Source organism: Aptenodytes patagonicus, chromosome Z, assembly GCF_965638725.1.
Source record: "Aptenodytes patagonicus chromosome Z, bAptPat1.pri.cur, whole genome shotgun sequence".
In the NCBI taxonomy this organism is placed as follows: Eukaryota; Metazoa; Chordata; class Aves; order Sphenisciformes; family Spheniscidae; genus Aptenodytes; species Aptenodytes patagonicus.
This window is the reverse complement of record NC_134982.1, coordinates 36,635,613-36,653,113: the sequence shown is the minus strand read 5'-3', so window position 1 is coordinate 36,653,113 and position 17,501 is coordinate 36,635,613. Positions and strand designations below refer to the sequence as shown.

The window sequence follows — 17,501 nt, the reverse complement described above, 5'->3', positions numbered from 1 at the left end:
CCTACTTTGGGTACAGTGTTACTTTATTTTTTCAGTTACCAGTACTGCTAGATATTTTGTGTAATTCAGCAGTGTGTCAGCACTGTGAGAAATAAGCAGTAGTCTTAAAAAGGAGATATAAGAGGAAGAGAGATGAGGTAAAGGAGTATATAAATATGCTGATAGTTATAAAATAACTATCTGATAAGATAGTTAAGAAATAACCCAAACAAAACAAAATGGTTGGTACTAAAGTAATGAAACTGAAGGGACGGAAAATCAGAGCAAGGTAAGCTGGAGAAAGGGTGGCCTGGAAAGCAGAGGAACAGTAACAGGAACTTTGGCACCTGATGCTGACAAGGATTGTCTTTTTTTAACCTTGGCTGTCACAGGAACCCTCTTTCTTTCTGTTTCCTTAGTATGAGGATCAGTCATCCTACCAAACCGTCTGCTCCTTAAGTGCATCTTTGTTCTGTTTTCAGCATTGTTTGATCACAGGTTCAAGAATTTGACAATTCAAGAGTTTCACAATTCAGGAGTTTGACATTTTCTTTTTTTTTTACTATTTTTTCTGTGCCAGTCCATATCTTTTCTTGCATAACTTTTTTGGTCTTACATATGTTAAAAGAGTGGGAAGTGCCCCTTCCCCCTCTTATTATTACTACTATTAAAAAAGCCCTATGTTGATCGCTGTGTTAATTGTACCCCAAACAACAGTGAAAATACTTATCTTTCTCATTGATTTCCACACATTCCCAACTAGCTTTCCCAGCATTCACTGCGAAGAGCACAAAAGGCAGATACTTAATTTAGTGCAGAACCTCAAAAGCTCTTTTTAGAGGCTAAATCAAGTTTCATTTGTCAACATATTATTAGAAGACTTTAAGCTCTCTCAGGTAAGAACACACTATATGTGTTTTGAGGTACAGCTGGTTTTCAGGCTGGTTTTTTTCAGTAAATAGTTTGTTTTCACAACAGGTGGAGTTTGAGGTTCATGACTTCTACTTTGAAAGGAGTTCACCGATCACTGTGCATCTTTCTATCAGAACAACAGATACAAATGCTCCTCGGGTTTCATGGAATACAGGTGAGATCTCTTTTCCTCAGTTTATTTTGCTACAGAATTTATAACACTTCGACACAGATATTTGACAAAGCTCTAAAATTCAGATTTACACCTAGAGTTTAAGGATCATTAAACTGAGGGAGTGTAAATCTGTTTTTCCCTTTATCCATTTTGGGGGGAACATGTTACAACTACTTGAAAAAAATCTTAAGTTTTAACTGGAACGAAAAAGAAAAAAGGGAGTTACAGGAAAATCAGGATTTCTGTATATAGCATTTTCTTCAAGAACGAACTGGACATAAAATAGTATAAATAATAAAGACAAATATGTGATGGAATAGTAGTAGGCTAGTCTGTGGGAAAGACCAAGGCTTGTTGGTATCGTTTAAAGTGGAAGTCTGCAAAAACGGAACAACTAGAAAAAGAGGTCCTGATACACCGCCAGCCATTTGAAGCCTGGAAACCTTACAGGGTTAAGGCTAATTCAAACAGATTTATAATGCCTGCACTGGAGAGGGGACAGGCTCTCCCATCTAAAGTGAAATGTACATTGATATTTAATCATCAAAAGGCAAAGGTATAAGATCAAACAAGTCTTGAAGTTAACACCAGAGAAAGAGCAGTAGAAAAGGGAAGGATCTGAGCGGAGGCCTCATGTCTCCCAGAGAAACCCCACCTGAAACGGCTGTCTGAGTAAAAAGAGGAGATACTGCCCTCTGTCATGAAGATCAATATATATTTTTAAATGCAGACTCTCTAAGGAAGCTGAGTGCCCAGTTTCAGACATTGTGAGATTGCAAGTGCAATGCTCCAGTTTGTGCAAATGTCCAGAAATGTGCCTAGCTAGTCTATCATTTTGAACCAGAATATGTTATTTCTCTGAAAAAATTCCTTAAAGACAGTTGACTAAGGCAATGTCAGAATAAAAGTTGATCTCGAGCGTTTAAGCTGGCCTTGAAATGTCTGTCACAGGTACGTATGTAGGTGGAATTAAACATGCTTTTTTTCCTGACTGCAAAAACCTTCATAAAGATTAGATGCTGACAGCCTTGAATGTTGCCGACGCTTTGGTGAAATAATGCTCTGCTCTTTGCAGGCCTCAACCTCCTGGAAGGGCAATCCCGACCGATCACATGGCAACACTTCCAAATTGTAGACAACGATGACATCCAAAATGTTCGCTTGGTCACCGTTGACGGCTTACAGCATGGGCGGCTCACAGTGAGAGGTAAATCGTTTCAACTTGAGGGCCTAGAACTATGGTCTCTAGTGACAACTGGCTACAATAATGTGACAGTCAATAAGGTGTTTATAGAGTCTGTCGTATGTCGGTCCCTGCTGAGGGCTGCCAGCATAAGAGACAGGCTTACAAGGGAATGAAGGTGTGAAAGAAAATACCTGGATGCATAGTAAGCAATCAAAAAATCTACAAGCTCATAAAGAAAGTCAGTTGCATAGCTTAGACACTTTTGCAAATAGTGTGTTTATGCTGTCCATATCCTTAAAGGGGAGAGACTTGTAAGTCTGGCATTTTGCCTACACACCACTTTCATTTGAAAATGAAATTGGTTCTTAGTTTCTCCACTGGAGGTGAATTCAGCCCAAGTGAGCTAATGCAGCTAGCAACGGCGTGCAGCAGACCTGATGCTGCCCTGTCTCACCAAGGCTAAATGAGGATGGGTAACTCCCCGAAAGACAGTGCTGCGATGCCACTGCAAAAAAAAGAGAAACGCCAGAATACCCGTATATTGCTCTGTGTCACTCAAAGGAAACAAGAAAACCCAGGGCATGAGAATGCATCTTCTGCAGGTTTCCCCTCCGGTGCGAAGAGCAAGACTCACACCGAGGGAAGCAGGCATGGCTGCACACTAATGGGCAGAAGCCGTGACCCAGCCTGGCTCTGCCCTCTTGCCCTGGCTTCCCCTGCTACATCCACGTTAGACATGGGGATTAAAACAAGAGTACTGAAAAATTTGGTATTGCAACTTTTACTTTCTTAACATACATTTACATCCCAAAGCTGAAATTTTAAAGAAATCAGCTATGCTTTCATTGAGCTGGCATGACCTAGGCAAAATGCAGTCACTATATTTCACTACTTACATTTTTGCTTGAAGATGCTAAAGAATGCCGAGTGATTTTGATTTGTTGGAAAATACAGACAACATTTGGATATGGTTGTTATTTGCTGGCAGCTTTAAGGTTTATTTCAAAAAGTGGCAATTAAATTAGACTTCTAATTTGTTAGCCTTCTGCATTGTCAATATTACTAATTTTGCTTTGGAATCTCATGAGTCAGCACAGTGCTGCTCTCTTTGGGAAAATGGTTAGGTAAAAAAAGTCACTCTGCTGTTGGCATGGTGGAAAGATGCTGCCACTATCAGTGCTGGATTTTTTGATAGTTAAATATATTTATGCAAAATGCATCACCTAGAGACATAACGCAAGTATTTAAAGAAAAAGGGAAAGTGGTATTTGGAATTTAGTGAAAACAGAAACTATTCAGAAGTCTGTTTCATCTCAGGAAACTACTGCCAAGGACTTCACCAAGATCATCCTCCTGTAATACTACAAACAAACTCTGTGGCGTCAGCAGTGTTAGATAGGCTCAGCCCCAGAAATGGTGTTACGGAGGGCTGTGCAGCCAGACAAGGAGTGGGCTGCAGGCTGTGGAGCAGCGGACCAGCTGTGCCTGCAGGTGCATACAGAGCCCAGGTCACATCTCGTGGTGGCAGTCCCATCCTTGCATGCAGCCCCCTGGGGTCTCTCAGCCTCTCGTAGGCCAGCCAGGGGTGGATATTTCTTCTCCAGTGGCCGTGCCTTATTCCCTTTTATGTGTCTGCATAAGCACGTGCAAAGGAAACCATCACCACAATTTTTGGCAATTGTCTTTTTTGTTTAGCAAGCACCAACTGATGTTCCAACTTTAAAGGAAAGCTCGGGTTTAGCCCTCCAGATGCTCTAATGCTGCTGGCAAATGGTCTGAGCCACTGCCTACTGAATCAGTGGAGGGATTCCAATTAACTGCAGGGAACAGTGAATCCACCCAATGTTTTGAATGCTTTTTTGTTGGGTTTGGTAATGCCAGTCCTAGAGCTAAAGGAAAGCCCTGAAAGAAGGAGGTAGGTATGGTGTTGTTTCCTGCCTTCTGTCACCTTTAACAGGTTTTTGTTTGGTGGTGAGGCAGTTATTTCTCCATCCTAAAGTTTGTCCATAATTCTCTTGAAGTAAGGAGCGAAGGGATTGGGTGTGTGTCTCTGCTGATGTTACACAGCATGGAGGGCACAAAAATATTTTCCTTGGAGGCCCTGGGGATATCATCTCTTCCAGCACCAGCTTGCAGTTGTTGAAACCTTTAACCTGCCTGAATATTTGTGTGTGTGCATAACATGTCTAGTGAAGCAGAGTTGTAAAATTGTCTTATTATAGACAGTAACCTCAATATGCAGAAAAAAAAAGACCCACTTGTTATTTTTTACTTGCAATGAAATGCTGAGCTGTAATTATAAAGCATATTCTCTTTGATGCTTAAAATACCTGTAAAATGTTCTGGTAAGAAAGCAGAAGTTGAAATTAAAGTGGAAGCAGTCGCAGTTAAAAGTCCTTGATATCTCTAGTTGTCTTTTAGTGCAATGGACATTTGGAGGATTTTCTCTGCTACCACAGATGCAAATTCTGCATTTTTATTAACTATTCCAACTTTTACAAACTTGTTTCCAGTAGGTAAAGTTATGTTTGATTTTTCTAGTTAGAAATGCATTCTCCTTCTCTCCCCGTTAATAACATTCTTATTGGTGGAAGGATTCTCCTCCAGGCTGAACTGCATGTCTTTGATGCGTATTCTTCCACTGTTTTGACAGGAGGGAAAGGATTCATGTTCACAGTCTCTGACATTCAGGCTGGAGTTGTTCACTACCATCATGATGACAGTGATTCTACTAAGGACTTTGTGGTATTTAGGATTTTTGATGGCCCCCACAGTATTCGCCATAAGTTTCCAATCAATATCCTCCCTAAAGATGACAGCCCTCCATTTCTTATCAGCAATGTGGTCATTGAAGTTCATGAGGGACAGACGATCCTGATTCAGGGCTCCATGCTTCATGCTTCTGACATGGATTCCAGTGATGATTACATACTATTCAATATTACCAAGGCACCACAGGCTGGAGAAATCATGAAGAAACCAGGACAAAACTTTATAGGTAATGAAACACATCCACAATAGCATGCTTTTATTTGTCCCCTGATTTTTCAACTACATTAAATGTTACAATAAGACAATTTACTTTGGCTCAGGACAAATCATGGCAAATCTGGACTTCTTTCATTATAGTGTAAATCCCCATCATTAATTAGTGTTGGTCTCTGCACCAGGATAACTATACCTGTGAACACAATTTATCCCGTAATTCTTCCATTCTATTTCCTTACTGTACTTTTCTCCTCCAGAAAAGTTGGGCTAGTCAGGAGTTATTTTATCTGCAAGGATCCCTGACAATTTCAAAGCTATTAGATGATGCTAATGGTGCTAAAAGAGCAAGAAAGCTCTCCTTCCATTTAACTGAATGTAGAAATTCCTGTGCTAGGCTGAAGAGGCTGCTAGTCCTGTAAATTCTCTTTTGTTGTCTGAACAGGGCTTTAGGCCCATTTGCTGTGTTGCTTCATTTTTTTGAGTAATCTTTAAGTGACATAGAAAAGAAGTGGATGATCTTCAGGAAACGTGGAAGACAGTGAGATAACATTTCAAAGGGCCTGCCCTAGTTAGGGTGAGAAAGAGGACATTATGCTTCACCAGTTACTTGCACAGCTAATGGATAACTTTTATGAATTATTAAAATCATGCATTGTTCAATAGAAGATATATCCTTCAATTCAACAGGGTATTCTGTCAGCAGTTTTCTTCAGAGGGATCTATTTAATGGAATAATTTATTATCATCATTTGGGAGGAGAAGTATTTGAAGATTCCCTTGAGTTTGTGCTGTGTGATAGCCATGACCCTCCCAATCTCTCAGAGACACAGGTATGAAAATGAAGCATCTTTGGCAGAGTCCTGCATTTTTCCTTCAAGTGGCTGATGATTTTACACCTTCTGACAGACTTTCAAATCAAACTGGTATAGATCTTTTCTGTTTGCCGTCACCACGCTCATCAGCACAAACAATGTTCTTCAGAGCTAGCTCTTGTTCTTGCTTTCCATAGGCTAATTCTCTCTGCCTGGTTGCAGAGAGACAAGTCCATTGCAAAGACTTTTTCCTACACTGTAAAATGAAATGTTGAAAACAAATTAGATTTGGAGACAGTACAAACAAACTAAACAGCCCTTCTGAAGTCAACTGAGAAGATACTGTTTATTTCACCCAGGAGTCCAACATACTGAATTTAACTTTGCTATTAGTTTAAAGGGAAACCACTAAGATTCATAGGCTTTGCATTTAACTGTTGTGTAACTCCATTACTCGTGTGTTCATGATATGGCATGACAGCCACATCCTATATCTCATATTCCAGTGATCCACTTACTTCTGTATGTGCATGTTTGTAAACAGCTGCTTGGACACTCTTATTGAGAGGAATGGCTGCTGATTTTACTGTCTTCCTGATTTCAGGTGATGATGGTGCACATTATCCCTGTGGACGATCAGCTACCCAGAGAAGCCCCGGGAGCGACCCGTCACCTGGCTGTTAAGGAGACTGAGATTGCTCACCTGACTAAGAAACATCTCCACTTCATAGATGTGGAAGAGCAAGACAGGGAACTAACATACACCATAACCACTTCCCCATTTTTCTCTTGCACGCACGGGTAGGTGTGACCTGCCATACCTTTCAGGTGGGACAGGGCAATGACCTGCAGCCTCAGTGGCAGCAGTGTGCTTGTGTCTCAGGTTCTTCATCTGTTTGCTTAAAGTGCAGGTGACAATAGCTGGGTGCAGTTCTCCTGTTGATGATTAAGGGTGAGCCAGAGCTGAAAGCAACAGACTAATAGAGAGAGTAATAAAAAAAAAGCATAGTTTAGCAAGAAATAAGAAGGAGGAAAGCACCTAAAATTTTTTCTCTCCTTTTGTTGGACTTGCATTTTACACTGGCCTGTGGGATCCTGTACAGTCTTGAGCACAAGTCACAGCCCCTCTCCTAACTGTTAGAGTGGGGCTGACCTGGGACTGCCCCAGACTGAGAAGATGAGGGGCTACAGCTTTTTCTGGGATATGTATTATTGCCATGGCACTGTGAAGGACTCCCAGTCCTGGACCAGGAACCTGTGGAGCAGAATGCAGGTAGAACAGGTTATAGGGGCAATAGGGGTATGGGATGAATGGGTGTACTAGCAGTTTACATGACACTGATGCTGTTTTACCATTTGGTAAATTCGTGACACCATGGGCAACAGTCTGCTAAATAGAAAAGTTTAAAATCCAGCCATTGTACGGTTTAAGTTGAAGATCAACACTTTCAATTTTGACCTCAAGCAACAGAGGATCAGTACACAGCTGGGGAAGAAGGTTGTTTAGGCTGTTCCCCTCTTCAGTCAAATAGCCACATGGTTATCCAGTTTGCTGGTTACTGCTGTTGGAAAGCTGGCTTGCTGGAAACTGGTTCATTTCAGGAGTTTATAAGATGCATGAAAACCAGAAATAATTTATTTTTCTATGTAAAGATAAATGCAGGTGTGTAAGTAATAAGAATGTGATGGACTAGACTTGCAGGTGGTGTAAATGATACCTGGGGTGTGCAGAGACACACTTGCAGCAAACCCAGAGCTTGCTTATAAAGTATGCAATGATTTTTCGAGACCATCCTGAAAAACATTTCTTGTGGTCAGTTTTCTGTGATAATGTTTAAATGAATAACGAGGATAGAAGAAAGAAAAATGGCTTTCCTTTCAATGCAGTTGGGAGTGGGAAGTTAATTTGAAATGCAAGATTGAGCTATGTGACTTTTGTTTTTGCTGTTCTTCAGTATTGCTAACCAGGATGTGACATACGTATTTTTGTACAGCCACTCAGATGCTGGGAAGCTATTTATGGTGGACACCATCCCCAAGCTGGTCAAGGATCCTGCTGCTCTTGCACTGCAGTCATTTACTCAGGTTTGTTATGTTATCTTATACCATAACCAGTTCTAAACAATTTTAAAAAGTTACAAGCTTCTTTTTGACAGGAAAACAAGACGTGAAAAATGAGGAGCAGTACTATCATGAGCTCTGCTGAAGAAGCTCAAAACTTTGCTAATTCAATTCCAGCTTTTAAACAAATTTCCATCATACTTCAGTTCTGCAACATGTAAACACAACTTGCCTTTTGAAACCAGCAGGGGCTGCAGTTGCTCAGGGCAGGCTGAATTTGGCTCCAGCATGACGTTAAGAGGAAGGAAAAAATACACAAGATGCGGAAATGAGGCCTTGACAGTTTCCTGCTTCTTCTCAGTGTCTCCACCAATAGATATGGTACAGGCTGGAACAGGCCTTTTTCAGGATTTTGTTGTTCAGTTTTCACGCTTCTGTAGTTTGACAGATGTCTTACGAATATCAGTAAAGTGCCCTGTTTTATATCCTGCTGTATGGTTAAGGTTGCATAATGGTGATCATTGCAGTACCACAAAGAGAGCTCTGAGCCTCCAAATCCTTAATCACATGCCTAATATGATCTGGATGCAAGATTTTGGTGATTATTTTAGCCTCTCTCACCGGCCTGCCCTCACCTGGGGAGGCAGGGTGTGCAGTTCATTCATACTGGTGAGGGCAAATTCAGCTGCCATGGGAGATGTTACATTAAAAGCTATGCTTTGATGAATTGTTTATTTTAAAGTCACAGTTAGAAAAGGCCCTGGGACCAGCATTCTTAAAGGGCTCCATCAAGAAGGTAAGGCCATTGCCTCTGTTACCACTTATAAACCGTGTCTGTATTTTTTGCTGCAGGTTTGGAAATTTGAACCTGTACTCACCTGATTTGTAGCTAAAGATGCATTTGATCAAAGTATTGCCAGTAGCTAAAGAGTACGTGCAAAGTTTCTGGAATTAATTTTGACAGTTCGGAAAACATCTAATCAGGCAATGAGAAAGGTCCCTAATGTCCTGAATTATGGCTACTCCCATTATCTCTTCTTACATGCACCCCTCTTCTCTTTTTGCAGCATGCTGTGAACTATATGAAAGTTGCCTACATGCCACCACTGCAGGACATCGGGCCTGAACCTCAGCAAGTCCAGTTTATTTTTTCCGTCAGCAATCAGCATGGTGGCACTTTGTATGGGATCTGCTTCAATATTACAATTCTTCCTGTGGACAATCAAGCCCCAGAGGTAGGGTGGTGGTGAAGGTGAGAGGGAAGGACTTGGAAATGGCTTTGGGTAGAAACAGAAATGCAGAGAGATGTCCTGATCTGACTGAAATAAAAAAATAAGTCTTCCATGGGATCAGGGTTTCAGTGTCTTGCACGTAGCCTGCATTGGGACTGAAGTGGAAGGCAAAGTCTGGTGAGTGTGCAGGGTGAGTTTTTGTGTGAAATAAGCTGAGGGCTACCTTCAGAGTCTGAGTGGCTGTACAAAAATACGTATGTCACATTCTGGTTAGCAAAACTGCATCCCTCCTCTTTGTGCTGCCTATTGCCTATGAAGGCCAGGAGCCTCCGTGAATGGGATCAGGACTGGGCTGCACGTATTAGGGCCTACTATTAGTAAATTCCTTAGGTTTTCCTGACGCAGCAGAAAAGAGTACAGCCTTTGGCATTTCGGTTTTTAAGGTGTCACACGTCCTCATACCAGAGCAAATTGAAACTGCCCTGTTTGGTGTATGTTTGGAGGTGCAGTAGAAAAGAGGGTTCAGCATTTCTCTTCCATGCAGGTTTTAACAAGCCATTTGAGAGTGGAAGAGGGTGGCCTGAGCCCTGTCACAGAGGGACACATTCTCATCTCTGACGTGGACACGAAACAGGAGCGTCTCCTCCTCCTCCTGCAGAGACAGCCTCAGCACGGAGTGGTGGAGCTGGATGGCATTCCCATGAATGAAGGTGACAGGCTTTCCTGTGGGGACCTGCGTACCCTGGCAGTCAGGTTAGAAGAGTGGATGTCTTTTCCTCTTGCAGTGGCTGAGTCTCTCAGCCGGAGTGAATGCCCTGCAGTGAAGTGGTGCGAGGTGCAGAGGCTACAGCTAGCCATACTCACCATAGCACAGCTCTGGCAGAGCTGCTCCAGGCCAAGATTGCTGGCTGAGAGTCGGGACTGCAATGGTCACTGTGGAAACTGAGCTGTTGTGTGGCCAGGAAGTGGGAGCTAGCGACCATGTTTGATGTAGATAGGTTTCTCTATAAAGCACTGCCCCGTGCAGATGAGGAGGCAAATTCTGTATTCAGCCATGCAGTTCCTGTGAAGAAGGCAATGTTGCCAGCTTTTTTCTTTTAAGGAAGTTGTGTGTTTATTAAACTTGGTTAGTTTACAAGAAAACTTGTATTAACACTGATTAACCTAGAGATGAAAATTTTGCTACTTTATTTGTGGCAAGAACAAGACTCGACTTTCTACATGCACGCAGAATTAGAGTTCCCTGACTCTGTTTCCATCTGTTAGTCAAAGAGGGCACCTACTGCAGCAAGGACATGTGTGGTTGGTAGACACCTCACAAGCAGCCAGAACATAGATGACAAGGCCTCAGCGAAACAATTTTCCCAGCTGATGTCTGGTTTATCTTGGGGGTTTTCTTCTTGTGGGAGACCCCACAAGCCCTCTGATGACACTCTGATCCGGAATCAGCAGTCTTAGATGGACACCCTTGCACAGGGATCGGCTTTTTATGTTGGAGGGGATCCACATTGTCTGGCATGACCAGAAAGCACAGCTTCTTTTTCTGTGTGAAATCTGTGTAGCTCTTTTTTTTTTCACAGGTATCGGCATGATGGCTCTGAGACTGTCACTGATGATGTCCTCTTTGCAGCCACAGATGGCATCCACTTTGTAGAGTTCATCCTGCAGGTCAAGGTCAGTGTGTTGCATATTTCTGAGAGCAATTGCCTGTGTAGAAGACTGCAAAGCTTGACTTCTGAAAGTCTTCGCATTCCCTTGGAAATCAGAAGATAATGGACTTGTTAGGCTTCCATTTCGACCCTAGTTTTCAGGTTTATGTGACAAATTTGAGAGGAGATTTGGCTTGTACTAGCTGAAAGGCATTTGTGCTTGCTCTAGCTTGGGTTCTTCTGTCTGGAATTATTCTCTCTGTACTTAAATATGGGGAGTGAATTTTCTTTCTCAAGCTATAATTATCTAGTTTGGTTTACTTTTGTCTTTGAATTTTAAGAGTGACTCTAATTCAGCTGGTTTCATTTCGTTGATAGAGACAGCTCGATGTACTCTGACGCTGACACCATACTGCTAGTTTGGGCTGGAAAGAAATGTATTAAAACAATGGGTTTCCACTGAAAGGAAAAATAAAAGATCTCAAATTATTTTTCTGATTAGGTGTTGCCTGTGAATGATGAGCCACCTGTTATGCGAACAGGCCTTGTTCCTGTGCTCCACTGCCTGGAGGGTGAAGAAGTGGTCCTCTCCTCGGAGTACATTTATGCCACAGATGCAGACAGTGATGACATGAAACTGATGTTTATGCTGGCTCGCCAGCCCTACCACGGGGTAGTGAGGAAAGCTGGTATTGCTGTGGATCGTTTCTCCCAAGCTGATGTCATCTCTGGTTTAGTCACATATAAGCACACTAGTAAGTGAGTTAAGGGCAGAATTAGACTGGAAGGTGGTCAGAGAGTTTTTGGCAGAAAATCTTAACCTGAATCCATATAATCTTTGCAGAAGCTCAGCAGGAACTGCTGAGAAACCATGTGTTGTGACTAGGGAAAAAAGTAAGCTGGCTTTGAAAGAGGGCTGATGATATACAACTACCAAATGTTTTAATGTGTTCTCCAAATCCCTGTTTGAACTGAAAATTATATTAGAACAAGTACATGAAAGCATCGTAATCCCGGAGGATCTCTTTCACTGTTGCTGATAAAATATCTTGGGCTTTTTTGGTAAAATTAGTATTAAATTAGGTACAAAATAGAGTCTCTTTATTTGTTTCATGACATTAAAAAACAACTTTGAACTTTTTCCATATTCTTGTTTAGACAAAATAATGTAATGCTGTAAATGAGGATGCTGAGTTTTAATAGAAAACTGCTAACAACCTGAGATACCTCTTGCTTGCCTCTCCAATCTAGATGGATATCCACTTTTGGACAGTTTATAGTCTTTCTGTACCACAAGATAAATAATGTTCAGATTGTCTTCAAGAGAACCACAGTGCTAAAAAGATGTTATTTTGTGGTTTTACTTTTAAAATCCAAATTTTTTTTAACTACTCACAGAAACCAAGGGCCAGTTAACCCCCTTTCCTACTTAATTTCGACCTTTCATTAGCATTAAAGGGGTTCTTTTTTCTACATCTCTGATGACAGCTTTAGTCTTCTTTTTTCAAAGGCTCTCGTTTTCTGTGTAATTAGTCTGTAATTTTGTACTAGCATGGAGAATATATGTGATATTTTCAGGCTTGGCACTGTCTAAAATGAACAGCTGGTATTTCAGAAGAGAAGGAAGTACTTGATTATGGCCACCCATAACAAACTTTTCTTCAGCATCCTCAAGATATCAGGAACATTATTTCAATGAGAGTGTTTTGCAGAGAACACAATGAAGGGCAGAAGCTGACCTTCAAGGGTGCAGTGCCTGGGTTTTTCATTCCCAAATTTCTACACGTTAAATGTGCTGCCAGTAGGTATCACAAGAGAGAGTGGGAGTCACTGCCTTTCCTTTGCAGGCAGCTTATTAGTAATACCTTGCAGCAATGCAAGGCACAGGCCACCAGAAGTGCTGAGAACTGGAATACACTCAGCCACAGGTGCTTCTTGCAAGGGGTGGCAGTTCCCAGTCCTGTGCTGTATCAGCCCACATTTTGAATGTGATTACATATAGGTGTAATATACAGTATAGTAACAAAGCACAGCCCTTGTTATAGTCCATTTTGTAGGGATAAGAGGCATATATGAATACATGCATTTCTTGGCATGCAAAAATGTTTTCTTCTGGAAGAGCATGGGTATTACCACTTGTCATACAGAGAGTACATAAATAAAAGAAAGATCTTTTCCTACATTCTTTGAGAAGGAATGCAGAAAAAAACTTTTTCTGCACACAGGTACATTTTGCACATGCCTTAGTGCACAAAGAACAAAATCATGAGGACTATGAGCCATTTTATTACAATTACAATAGAATATTATAACATTGCAATAATAATATTATAACTATTAGTAATACTAACTTCGTTATATACTTTTCTACACCCTTTTATTCTAGAATAGAAGTAAGCTGGTTAAAATTAATTACAAACAACAAACCAAATCCCTAACCAAACAGCACCCCCACCAGCCAGAATGAAGAATTCTAGTAATTTTGCTGTTGTTTTCTTCTGACTTTGAATACTGCAGACTGTCCTTGCAGGAAACAAAATTATTCTTCATGAAGTTTTGGTAAAACATTTCTTCTGAACTGCAACATTTTTTCCAGGTGGGGAGATTGGCCTGACTCCTTCCATTGAGATCTTAACCTTCGTTGTCTCTGATGGTGAGGCTGGCCTAGATGTGAAAGACTGCTGTTATGATGGACCTCTTCCTCCTCCAGTTCCGCTTCACGATCCATTTCCAGTGTATGACCTTAACATCACTGTACTTCCAGTGGACAACCAGCCTCCATCAATTGCAACTGGTGAAAGCTTCCTCTCACTATAGCATTATAATGTGGGCTATGCAGTACTGTAATGGCTAAAGACTCAGGGCGTTTGTCTGTTTTTTTGTTTGTTTTTAGTATCAGAAAGAGTCAGCTGAGATCAGCATACAAAAGTTTTGGATCAGAATTTCCATCAATATTTTTTTCTTTTGCTAGTACAGTGTAACCACCAAATTCAGCTGCAGGTGCAAGTATGAATAACTGCTTGTGGCTCTTCAGCTGCATGTTTAAATCATGTGGTTAGAGATAAGAGTGCTCAGATCTGCTCCCCTGCAGCTATACATGTCCATTGCTGCACATGTAAGCTATGTCTGAGCAAAAGTGATCGATATCTTGTCCCTGAACTGAGCTTAGGTCCAGACAATTGTCAGGTTTATACAATGCAAAAACATAAATGTAAATATCTATCTACCTTTGCACGTAAAGTATACAACAGAAATTTAGACTCCAGCTCTTCTATGAAGGGAGGGAATCTTTTATTACCTATATTTAATTCTGCTAGTGAATAAAGACAAATCTAGGCTATATATGTAATGGATCAAATTAATAGACGTGAAGCCACATTTTCACTAGTACTCTTCAGGATCAGAAATACTCAGTTACAATGGAAATAGTGTTAGTAATGTACATTTAGTCCAACAACAGCCCAATGTGTGAAATTTCCATTGACTTCCTGGGCTTTGGATGAGGTCTGTAGTATACATGTTAAAGGTATGCTTTCTGTATGCTTATCTTTTTCAGTATCATTTTTTTGTAAGCATCACATACATGTTCTGTACCTCAGAGAATATTTAAGCATATGCATGAGTAGTTTTGTAATTTGCAGGCTCTCACCCAAGTAACATTCTGGAAATGAAGCATTGTCCCAGCACGTAAATTAAGCAGTGATGCATGAAAAATTGTTCATTGTGAGCAATTCGTAACAGCTCTTGTGTAGTTAATGCTCTGACAAACAGAGATAACAACTGATTTTCAGCAGCACATAAACCATACGTAATAACTTACCAGTAAAAAAATTTCACGATCCCATTCCTCTCTACTTACATGATGGCAAAAGTAGAGTTGATGGTGTAAGCAGAGGAAAAAACCCTAAACCAAAAGCCCTCAGTAACTCAGTATTTGTTGTCTTTTTGCCCTTAGTTATTATTTCCATTCTTGTTACCAAAAACAACAGTAAAATGAGATAAATAAGCAATAATGCTTGTCATATTGTTTGTGTGCAGGTGCAAGGTTTGTGGTGGAGGAGGGCTCCTCAGCAGCCCTTACTACCAACCACTTGTTTGCCACTGACCCTGACACCACTGCAGATGACTTAGAGTTTGTCTTGGTTTCTCCTCCCCAGTTTGGTTATATTGAAAATATACTGCCTTCTCCTGGGTTTGAGAAGAGCAACATTGGTATCAGTATAGGTAAGTCTTAACGAGGTATGGTAATCAAGCAGATGAAATACAGAGGGCTTGTGAAGGGCTGTGAGGTGGGCTCTGGTTAAGTAGCTGCAGGTGTGTGCATTAATACGGGCTTATTGAGGAAGGCAGGTGCTGGCAAATGAAGAGCAGTGGGACTGTGTGGGAGGAGTTCAAAGGGAGACGGCAGCTCTGCAAATGTAAAGAATTGGCACTTGAAGTAAACAAGCCAATCCTTGTTTTATGCATTCCAGCTGCAATCTATTAGAATTGGTGATATGAGACATTAATCTGCTCTCTCTGCCTCCCCCTTCACTCTCCCATGCAAGGCTCCCGCACTTCCCTTCACCTCTACTTCTCTCAATTAAATGCTGTAGCAGAGAATTTGAAAAACCTGGGTCCCATGTTAGTTTCCAACGCAAAGTTACAAAAGCGATGGAGGTGGTGGTTGACTTGGATCTCTTCCCTTGTCTACCTTTAAACATTGTAAGGCAGTTTCATCCTCAGCAGAACAGATTATGGCACGATCTGTAATGCTACCAGCTTTTACCGGTGTCTCCAGTCGGACGCCCAGAAGCACTGAGCCTTTTGGTCCCATTTTCCTGGTCTGTCAGTCAAATAACAATCAATGTAATTACTTAGATCCCAGATCTTTTCCTACCTGTTATTTGGGTCTTTTTATTTGGGCTCAGTTCTGCAGACTGAACTGAGAAGTATGAAGTTACGCAGTCCCACAAGAAGCAGAAGGATGCATTTTTGTTTCAGGGGAAGGGCATGTGTCCTGTGGTAACATGTGCAGTGTAACTCTTTCAGCCAAAAAATGACTGAGAACTTATAAAATCCAAGTTATTTGTTCTTTGAAGAAAGACATAGTTTCAGATTTTTTTATGATACGTGAGACCAGAAGGCAGGACGAGATTGTGCTAACTCATAATTTCTTTAAAATCTCTAGCTTCATTTCAGCTGAAGCACCTGAAAGCCCTGAACATAAATTATGTACAAGCCAGGCACATGCGAATGGAGCCAACAGCAGACCACTTTGTACTTTATGTCACTGATGGGCTGCATCGTTCGGCAGAGACTCCATTTTTCGTGCTGATCAACCCAACCAATGATGAAGTCCCAGAATTCATAGCAAGGAATATTACCGTAAGGAAAGAATCAAAATACCTGTCATGGAATTATTTTATACCAGAAAACACTTTTTAATATAAATAGGAACATTGCTCTGACAGCTGTTCCTCTGCATCTTTCCCTTACTTTGTGTCGTTCAGCCTAGTTCACATAACAGCCCAGTTAAATCCCACGTAAACAATCTTTAACAATCTTGTTCAAAACCTTTAAACAAATAAGTCATTGAGAAAGCAGAAGGATCTTTATGCTTCTTCTGGTTTCTCAAGAGCTTTTATAATTTTTTTGAAGAGGTTTTTTTTTATGTTCCTGGCATAGCCTCTCCCCTCTGAAGACTGCTTTTAATATAAATAATAATTCTGTGACTACCATGCTAGGGCAGTGTAAGCTTATCTTACTGTAAAGTAGAAAGTGCATGTATGTGTATGAATTTATATGCATCCATATTTTTATACATATTTATCTATTTAAAGGCTTTCTCCTCTGTGCATTCCCTAGCACTTAATACGAAGTTTGCTTACTTAACTATTAACTTTCTATTAATTGGGGCAGATGCGAACTCCTTATCTCACCTTCTCTTTTCATCATTAACCATTTACTACTCTATGTCTCTTAAACTGGTTGAAATCAGTAGCTGGTTCAACAGCTACTGGGAAAGGGGTGGAAGAAACAAAGAGATAGACTCATACACAAAAATACCCTACTTAGGAAACTATGCTAAAATTCTGTAATTTCTTTTTATGTAAAAGAATTGGACATTTTTTTCTTTCATGTTCAGGTTCAAGAGGGGGAGATGAAAGAGCTGGATCTCTCTGTTATCAATGCGGTTGATCTGGATGTACCTCAAGATCATTTGGTATTTGGGGTTGTGCAGAGGCCCTGGTATGGGTTCCTTATTAATGGAGTTCATGGTAATGATATTCTACACTATAAACAGTTAATTAACCACAACCACCACAGCCATGGGTTGCTTGTTCATGACTTTTCCATGGAGCTACTGAAGAATGGTAGGTGCAGCATTCTTCTGACATTGGTCTTTCATTCCTTTAATGAGGCAAGGTGGCACAGTAAGAACCTTCACCACTTATTTATTCACCTGCCTTATGTGTATTTCCAAGACAATGTTTAGGAATAGAAGTTAACATATTTAATGCTAAT

The 17,501-nt window shown here is 40.9% G+C and overlaps 1 protein-coding gene across 1 annotated transcript in view; it reads left to right on the top strand.

Moving 5' to 3' along the window:
* The window catches only part of FREM1 (FRAS1 related extracellular matrix 1), a 60,689-nt gene that overhangs the window by 8,521 nt on the left and 34,667 nt on the right, over window positions 1–17,501 (top strand). The window contains exons 6-19 of the mRNA XM_076362126.1: window positions 958–1,066; window positions 2,142–2,273; window positions 4,906–5,250; window positions 5,928–6,070; window positions 6,657–6,853; window positions 8,047–8,137; window positions 9,181–9,348; window positions 9,890–10,098; window positions 10,926–11,019; window positions 11,497–11,749; window positions 13,591–13,788; window positions 15,033–15,218; window positions 16,165–16,361; window positions 17,122–17,350. Coding sequence (XP_076218241.1) covers window positions 958–1,066; window positions 2,142–2,273; window positions 4,906–5,250; window positions 5,928–6,070; window positions 6,657–6,853; window positions 8,047–8,137; window positions 9,181–9,348; window positions 9,890–10,098; window positions 10,926–11,019; window positions 11,497–11,749; window positions 13,591–13,788; window positions 15,033–15,218; window positions 16,165–16,361; window positions 17,122–17,350 — 2,551 coding nt within the window. The remainder of the gene's footprint in view (window positions 1–957; window positions 1,067–2,141; window positions 2,274–4,905; window positions 5,251–5,927; window positions 6,071–6,656; window positions 6,854–8,046; window positions 8,138–9,180; window positions 9,349–9,889; window positions 10,099–10,925; window positions 11,020–11,496; window positions 11,750–13,590; window positions 13,789–15,032; window positions 15,219–16,164; window positions 16,362–17,121; window positions 17,351–17,501) is intronic.